This window comes from Phaethon lepturus, unplaced genomic scaffold, assembly GCF_000687285.1.
Source record: "Phaethon lepturus isolate BGI_N335 unplaced genomic scaffold, ASM68728v1 scaffold34424, whole genome shotgun sequence".
Classification (NCBI taxonomy): Eukaryota; Metazoa; Chordata; class Aves; order Phaethontiformes; family Phaethontidae; genus Phaethon; species Phaethon lepturus.
Window position 1 is genome coordinate 2,565 of NW_010533101.1, and position 6,764 is coordinate 9,328.

General features: G+C 56.6%; 2 protein-coding genes across 4 annotated transcripts in view; one reads left to right on the plus strand and one right to left on the minus strand.

Moving 5' to 3' along the window:
• Positions 1 to 1,504, plus strand: part of ASB6 (ankyrin repeat and SOCS box containing 6) — a 3,165-nt gene extending 1,661 nt beyond the window's left edge. Inside the window, exons 4-6 of one of the 2 annotated variants that reach the window (XM_010285079.1) lie at positions 1 to 21; positions 544 to 630; positions 828 to 1,504. The exon at positions 1 to 21 is cut by the window's left edge and continues 88 nt beyond it. In XM_010285079.1, the coding sequence (XP_010283381.1) occupies positions 1 to 21; positions 544 to 630; positions 828 to 1,504 (785 nt within the window). The remainder of the gene's footprint in view (positions 22 to 543; positions 631 to 827) is intronic. The other variant, XM_010285080.1, reaches the window with a different exon arrangement.
• Positions 1,505 to 3,609: 2,105 nt separating this feature from the next.
• NTMT1 (N-terminal Xaa-Pro-Lys N-methyltransferase 1) lies at positions 3,610 to 6,103 on the minus strand. 2 transcript variants are annotated; one of them, XM_010285082.1, is made up of 4 exons: positions 6,043 to 6,103; positions 5,019 to 5,217; positions 4,546 to 4,798; positions 3,610 to 4,096 (listed from the first exon to the last, which is right to left on the minus strand). In XM_010285082.1, exons 2-4 carry the CDS (start codon positions 5,178 to 5,180, stop codon positions 3,840 to 3,842), a joined length of 672 nt encoding a protein of 223 aa, XP_010283384.1. In that variant the 5' UTR covers positions 5,181 to 5,217; positions 6,043 to 6,103; the 3' UTR covers positions 3,610 to 3,839. The 2 variants fall into 2 exon arrangements, with proteins under 2 accessions (XP_010283384.1, XP_010283383.1); XM_010285081.1 differs by lacking the exon at positions 6,043 to 6,103 and adding an exon at positions 5,957 to 5,979 and having other exon boundaries at positions 5,019 to 5,214.
• Between the last annotated feature and the right edge of the window lie 661 nt (positions 6,104 to 6,764).

The following is a 6,764-nucleotide window of genomic DNA, read 5'->3' on the forward strand; positions in this document are numbered from 1 at the left end:
TCAATGCAGCTGACAAAAACGGTCCGTGTGCCCCATCCAGCTCCCCCAGCCCGGGTGCTGCCAGCAGTTGGCCCTCATGGGTGGGCTAGGGCAGGGCATGGGGTCTGGGTCCTTGCATCTTGCTGCTGCAAATGCGCTCTGGTTGTCAGCTGGTTTGGAAGTTGGGTGCAGAACCTCCCTGGTGCTCTGTGTTTTCTCCTTATATCTTGGCTATGTTGGGTGCAGAAGGAGGCTGAAACCAGCTCTCTGCAGTCCGGGGGAGACGGGATGGGGCTGTGCCCTCACAGCCTTGGGTGCTGACATGCTCTAAAACCCACTCTGCCCTGGCACATGTACCCTCTGGGGCCACCACCAACCCTGCAGGTGTGGCTTGTCACCTTGTTCCCATAGCTGTGCACCATCATGGGGACAGCGGGAGCCTGCCAGAAAAAGGGTTGTCTCTTCCTCATGTTTGGCCATCTCATTGGTGGGTGGATTGTTTTCCTTTCTGCCTTTCAGGGTGTCACCCTGTTTTCATCTGACTGACCAGTTGCTCCATTGCAGGAAAGACAGCACTGTTGCATGCCCTGGCCAGCAGTGATGGTGTCCAGATCCACAACACTGAGAGCATCCGTCTCCTCTTGGAAGGAGGTGAGGGCAGCATTCTCCCCTCTCCACACAGCCCCTGCAGGCCTAGTGCTGCCTGATTCGTTCTACAGCACTGAGTGCTGCCCTCCCAACTCCTTTATGTTCCCACTTGAGCAAGAATAAAGCTCAGCAGTGCTAGTTAGTGCTGTCCTGGCCTCGCTGTCTGCAATGCCAGTTATGGTCTCTGTCCCTTCTTCCAGGCGCGGACGTCAGGGCCACCACCAAAGATGGTGACACTGTCTTCACCTACATCATCTTCCTGCTGGGAGAGATGGTGTGCAGCAACACTGAGGAGGCACAGGTGATCAGTCGCTTCTGCTTTCGTGTCACACAGCTGCTGCTGGCCCACGGTGCCAACCCCAGCGAGTGCCCGGCCCCTGAGTCCCTCACCCACCTCTGCTTCAAAAGCTTCAAACGCCACTTCCCGCTGCTGCGTTTCTTGCTGGAGTCGGGTGCTGCCTACAACTGCTCCCTCCACGGTCCCTCCTGCTGGTCAGGCTTCCACATTGTCTTTGAGTGCCTCTGCTCACACCTCAGTGTCTCCGAAGATGACAGCTTCTCTACAGACCTCATCCAGAAGGGTCAGACCCTGCTGGAGCTCATGATGGCCAGTTCACAAGCCATCCAGCTGCCCAGCAACTTTGAGGTCAACACCAGCAGCTGTAGGTACCACGGGGAAAAGATCAGGACTCTCTTCTGCTCTCTAAAGCAGCTGGAGCGCTCCCCACAGGCATTGAAACATCTCTGCAGAGTGTTTATCCGGCAGCGCCTTAAACCGTGGCCAGTAGACATCAAAATCAAGGCTTTACCTCTTCCAGACAGGCTGAAGTGGTACCTCCTCATTGACCACACTGCTGCCGGGCACGAGGACCTCTGACACTGACTAATGCCTTTCCGTCTCCCCCTCCACAGTCGTGGTGTGCCTACAGCCACCAAATCTCTGCTCTGCACAGTTTTCTCTGCAAGAAGTGGACTGTCTGCATGCCGTCCACGCGCCCACAGCTTGGCTGGTGCTGCCTGTGATGTCTGTCTCTGCTACGTTTTCTGTGAGGTGTGCTTTTTTTGAGCATGACACTGCACACGCATCTGTGGAGGCCTTGTTGCTCTGGGGCACATGGTGGGAAGGCAGGCAGAGCTTCGTGGCTCCCTGTGCATCAGGGAGATGGATACTGGGGCAGAGGTCTGGTTCGTGTGTATTTTAAGAAAAGGCCTGGTGGACAGGATCCGGGGGGTGGTTGCGGTGCTGTGACCAGACAGGCAGCCTGTCCCCTCTCTTTCTAGCCCTGCTGGCTCCGAGGTGGGTGACGCAGTGCCTTAGGCGAGCGGCGGAGTTGTGAGATGCCTCGGGGTGCTGGGAGAAGAGGTGCTCCCTGTGCCAGGAGAGTGCTGGCATCAGTGTCCTGGTTGCCTGCCTCAGGTCCTGCTGGTGGGAGGGGGCTTCTGAAATCAGGATTGGGGGGTCAGGGGAAGCTGGGTGTGCAGCGGTGGCTGGCTGCTCAGCACCCTCTGAGTTTCTGCTGGGAGCACCCCATCCTCCCTGTGCAGAGAAACATCCGCCAAGGACATCTCAGAGGTGCTGGCCTCCAAGACAGACAAATGGACATTTTTTGGCTTCAGTGGTGTTGCCTGTGCAAGGACGAGGAATGGGCAGCTAACTGCTGAGTGCCTTGCGCCTCGGTCTCCGTTCCTTGGCTGTCTGCCTTGCTGACTACTCCCAGGACCTCAGTCTCCAGGGCCTCCTTCCCAGGAACAAGAAATCGCAGCAGGACTCAGGGTTTTTCTTCCAACCTGCTGCTGGAACCTACAAACTCTGGGGCTGCACATGGAGGTCCCATGTCCAAGCCACAGCTGTCTGGCTTCCCCTTCTAGGCATCTGCTTCCTTGTGAGGTGCCAAAGGCTGGCCACAGAGCTGAGCCCCCCCCCATGTTTTTGTTGTTTGTTTGTCATGGGGGACAGATGCAGAAGAGAATGAGAAGATGAAAAAAAAAAATGTATTCTGAGCAGGTGCAGTTTATAGCAGGTGGATCTGGAATCCATGGGCAGTTTGGCTGCAGAAGGGTCATCTTCCCCCCCCTGTGGAAGTGGAGCTGTGCATCTTGATGAATTGATGTTTAAAAAAAAAAAAAGTGATCAAACCCCCTGGTGTCTGGAATGGGAAATGAGCAATTAAAGGAAGCCTTTTATAATAACGATAAGGGGCTTGTTTCTTCCACAGGGGAGATGGGGTAGAGGAGAGGGCTCTGTGGGGATGCGGGGAATCGCGTGCGAACCCGGCTAGAGGGACAGGCTGCAACTGGGCTCTGTGTGTGGGCTTGCCCACCTGGCAGGTGGTTGTGCAAGTTGTGTTGAGTTAGGTCAGCATGAGCCAGGGGCCAGACTTGGGCAGAACGATGTGGATATGCCCAAGGAGGAGGTTGGAATGTTCAAAACCAGGTGATGGTGTGGGGTGTTATGGGGGCAGCTGTAGTGTTGCAGCACTATGAGCCGGTGGTAATGGGCTGGGGGGTCCCCGTTAATGCCCAGAGCACACCAGCTCTCTCCCAGGGTTGCAGAGCTTTGTCTGGGTTACCCCTATCCCTGGAGGAGGATGTGGGGCACCCAGGATTACATCCACCTGCCTTTCTGCTGCATGTGTGGAAGACCTGGGCACGGGTTTAAAGGAGAGGCCCCAGAACCTGATGTTGCCTCCCCAACTCACCGCAGAGAAATGGCAGACATTTCTCCCATTTGCCTTACCCAGCTTGTTGCTGAGAGCAGCAAGAAGTTCAAGAGCAGGAAAGGGTCAAACACCCAAGCAAGGAAGGGAGCCCAGACCCCCCCAGAGGTGCTCCAAGCTCCTCTTTGCTAAGAGGAGCCCTGTGTGGTCAGCAACCTGGTGGTGCCCATGGAGCACGCCTCTTGAGGGGAGACTCTCTTACTCCTGTACAGAGCCCCCAAAGGTGGCATCAGGCCAACGCTGCATCCAACAAAGCCCACGTGCAGAAGTGCAACAGCAGGAAAATGTATTTGGCAAACACCTCTTTTTCACAAACAGCAGCAACTTGGAAGACAAAGCCCTCGTGACCAGCCCTGGAGAGGGAGTCACGACACCCTCGCTGCCATCCACCACCCTGCGGTGAAGGCACAGTTCTCACCCCTCCCAGCCCCAGCAGGAACCACTGTGCTGGCCTGTGCTCCGAGCTGGCCCCGGAGAGACCTTCTCCTGCCACCTTCATCTCATGGCGAAGGTGTAGACATGGTAGATCTCATCGGGGAAGTTCTCCTGGCGCTCCTCGGCCAGGAGGTGCAGCCCAGCTCGGCGGATGATTTTACGGACCACATCCAGGTCCCGGCAGACGCTGCTGTCCACATCGTCCATGATCACGCCCTCCTGAGCCATGTTGTCCTTGATGACCACGATGCCGTTGGGCCGCAGGCCGGCACGGCAGCGCTTCAGGAAGTCAGAGAGGTGGTTGTCGGTGAGGTGTCCTGGAGAGGCAGAGTGGGTGTTAGAGGGCACGGGGTGACTGCGGCAGGGCCCTCAGGCAGCACGTGATACGAGGGGAGGAGACTAGGAGCCTGCGGTTGGGAACCCTCCTGATACATGCAGCCAAATACTTGAGCCATTTGCAGGTGAAAGCTTTAGCTTGGGGGTGTCCACCTTGTGTCCCACGGGCTCTATCCAACTCCATCCAACCCACCCCTCTGCCCTGGCCTCCAAGGGCTTGGGGGGGGAAGACCCCACAGTGCAATGCCCTTGTGCCCATGGAGGGCAGGTCCCCAACACAGCTACCCACCCATGATGTGATGTTCATCCTTCATGCAAACCTCAAGCTGCTCTCCCCAAAGCTCCCCCCAGTGTGTGGGGCACCAGCCCCTTGGGGGAAGCTGGATGGAGGACAGGCTGCTGAGACCCCTGTGAACCGAGTGACCCTCACCGATGACCCACTGGATCCAGATGACATCATAGGAGTTTGGCTCGGGGCTGAAGTCCTGGAGGCCGCAGCAGAAGTAGTTGCGTACCCGCCTGCCCTCCTCTCCCAGGTAGCTCTTGGCCTTGGTGAGGAAGTCCTCTGTCACGTCCACCATGTCCACCGTTTTGAAGAGGGGCAGCAGCAGCCGCTTGGTGATCCGGCCGATGCCTGCTCCGCAGTCCAGAGCGCGGGTTGTCCCCGTCCGGTTGGGGCCGTCCTGGAACAACAACCACAAGGGGCTGAATCCCACAGTAAGGTACCCACAGAGGAGAAATGGGGCAACCAAGCAGAATGGAGCTGGGGTATGGGGGGGACACTGCAGGGTCTCCCAGCACGCATGCAACAGAGGATCCCACAGAGCAACCCAAAGGGGAGAGCCCAGCTTTGTGCTGGGAGAAGGATGGGGTTTTGGGAGCATGACAGACTGTGCCACCTACCCGCAGAAACCTCTGCAGGAACTTTCTGGAGCTGTTGATGTCGATGCTGGAGATGTGGCCGTAGCCCCCCAGCATGCCGTCCACCGTGGCAGGCACGTCCTTCCAGTACTTCTCCGCCTTGGAGTAAAACTCAAACTCATTCTCCACCACCTCGCTCGTCATGCTCGCTGAGGGGCACGTGCCCACGTGGGACTCGCTGCTCCTCCAAAACAGAGAAGCCGCTGGTCAGGTCCAAAAGAGCCACAGGGATAAACCTGCCTCCGCAATCCAGGGAGGCAGGTGTCAGTTCTGTGAGTACCCTGATTTCTATTTATCACCCCTTCCTCCCCTCCCCAGGGCTGTTTCAAACCCTGAAAAGCTTCAGCTGAGAGCAAGAAGGAACAAAGATCTAAATCCTGGTATTTGCTGGAGACCAACAAGCCAGAAACCCCTTCCCAGGCAGGGATGTCTCAGCCAGACCAGGCATCCCGGAGCCTTGCTCAGCAATACACCCAACATTATTTTAGTTTTTTTAAGGCTGACCCACCCTTTTCACCTATTCTGCCTGCTCTCTGCCTGTCTTAAGAGCATTAACGTTTTACAGATTACATGTTTATCTATGGTGACAGGCCCATCAGTCACTTCCAATTACATTTGGAGCTCCTAAAAGTTATCCTAAGCACCTACCTGAGGATTGTAAATGTCAGCCGTGACCATAAGTTAGATATTTGCAATATAATAAAGTCAAGGTATAATCAGCAATACAAGCTATAAATCCCCCTGAGACATCTCATAATTCAAACCACTGTGGATTTGATTAACTGTGCCAGGGATTAGAAACTAGATTTAAGGTGGCCAAAGGGTAAATTCAAGGACTTCAAACACCTTCACAAAAAAAAAAAAAAAAAAAGCATTTGTGGCTTGAATTTGCTGGCAAATATCCCATTAAGACACAAAACCTTTTGGAAGGCGGCTTAGGCAGTTTTGGTGGCCCCATGTGGTCTTGAACAGCTGGGGGACAGAGCAGGGGGACGCAGCATCTCACCTTACAGATCACTGGGTGAAATCCAGTTTGGCTCGGTGGTGCCAGGAGCTGCTCTGCGCTGTGATCTAGGGGAAGAAAAGATTGAATTTTAGTTCCAAATCACCCCTTTAGTCCCCCAAGCATGAGCAAGGCCAACCACTGCACCGGGGAGCGGGAGGTAAGAGCTTCCCTGACCCCGCAGGCACCCTCCTGGGGTGGTTGGGGGGCAGGTGCTGCTGCTGCCCCATAGCTCAGAGGTGGGAGGAGGCTGAGCTACGGGGGCAGCTGGTGTGTGGAAGGTTTTGGCCCTGCTTTAGGCAGCACTGCTGCCTAATCTCAGAGGTTGGGACTCCGGTTTGCCCTCCTGGCAGTGCTACCCCTTCCTTGGCCCCGGGTTTGACTTGGCGACTCCCTGGTGCCATTTTCAGGGTGGCAGGGGGGGAGCACCCAGCGGGACGACCCAGCGGGACAGCTCTACCCACCGGCGTGGGCCCTGGTGCTGGCATCTCCCCTTCCCGCTGCCCAAAGAACCCCCGAAACGTGGCAGCTCCCCAGCTGACATGAGGGCAGGTACTGGCCCCACAGCCCTCTGCACTCGTGAGGAGAAGGTCACACCGGCCCTCCCCGTTTTCGGGAGGGTAGGGGGTCGCCTCAATGTGGGGCCCATTTCCTCACCCCTTGGGCCTTTGTGGGCTGGGGGGCGGCAGGGAAAGGGGGTGCGTGGGCGGAAGGGTCCCCAGGAC

Bases quoted from the DNA above. Each gene is read 5' to 3' on its own strand.
- NTMT1 (XM_010285082.1), bottom strand. From the start codon at position 5,180: ATGACGAGCGAGGTGGTGGAGAATGAGTTTGAGTTTTACTCCAAGGCG. The intron at 4,799-5,018 runs GTAGGTGGCACA...TTGTTGTTCCAG, and splicing joins TCCTGCAGAGGTTTCTGCGG to GACGGCCCCAACCGGACGGG. The intron at 4,097-4,545 runs GTGAGGGTCACT...CTGCCTCTCCAG, and splicing joins CTGGATCCAGTGGGTCATCG to GACACCTCACCGACAACCAC.